Source organism: Condylura cristata, unplaced genomic scaffold (assembly GCF_000260355.1).
Source record: "Condylura cristata isolate star-nosed mole 26May11 unplaced genomic scaffold, ConCri1.0 scaffold00349, whole genome shotgun sequence".
Classification (NCBI taxonomy): Eukaryota; Metazoa; Chordata; class Mammalia; order Eulipotyphla; family Talpidae; genus Condylura; species Condylura cristata.
Genome location: NW_004567450.1, coordinates 2,704 through 3,168, shown reverse-complemented (window position 1 = coordinate 3,168; position 465 = coordinate 2,704). Strand labels below are relative to the sequence as shown.

Sequence of the window (465 nt, the reverse complement as noted above, 5' to 3'; positions counted from 1 at the left end):
CCCCACCGGGGCCAGCCCCCCGCCCCGCGCCCCCGCCCCCACTACACGAGCTTCTTGGCGATGAAGAAGCCGCGCAGGTGCCGCATCTGGAAGACGCCGACGCCGAGCAGGAGCAGGGTCTGCGCGAGCGCCCAGTGCAGGACGCCGCTGTTGGTGTCCTCGCCCGTGGCGCGGAAGCGCTCCTCGCGGCCCTGCGGGGGTGGGGCTCAGTGGGGCGCCGCTCCCCCCCTCCCCCGCCCCGGGACAGCAGACTCAGGGCTCAGGCCCGGGGCGCAGGCGCGCGGGGTGGGGGGCAGCGGCCTCCTCCGGCCTGGGAGAGCGGGCACCGCGCCACTGACCCTCTGGTAGCTTTGCTCCTTGGCGATTTGCTCCACTTGCTCGAGGAGGTGCTCGAGCTTGAAGCTGACCTCGTGCACTTTGTCCTTGGCCTGCGCGATGGCCGCGTCCAGGTCGTGCTCCCCCACG

At 73.5% G+C, this 465-nt stretch overlaps 1 protein-coding gene across 1 annotated transcript; it reads right to left on the bottom strand.

Moving 5' to 3' along the window:
• Positions 1–41: 41 nt before the first annotated feature.
• On the bottom strand, positions 42–461 carry LOC101635056 (transmembrane emp24 domain-containing protein 11-like; the record flags this gene model as incomplete). Its single annotated transcript, XM_012734986.1, has 2 exons — positions 42–191; positions 339–461. Coding segments are annotated over 2 exons (273 nt in total), but the record flags the coding sequence as incomplete, so codon positions are not given.
• Positions 462–465: the final 4 nt, after the last annotated feature.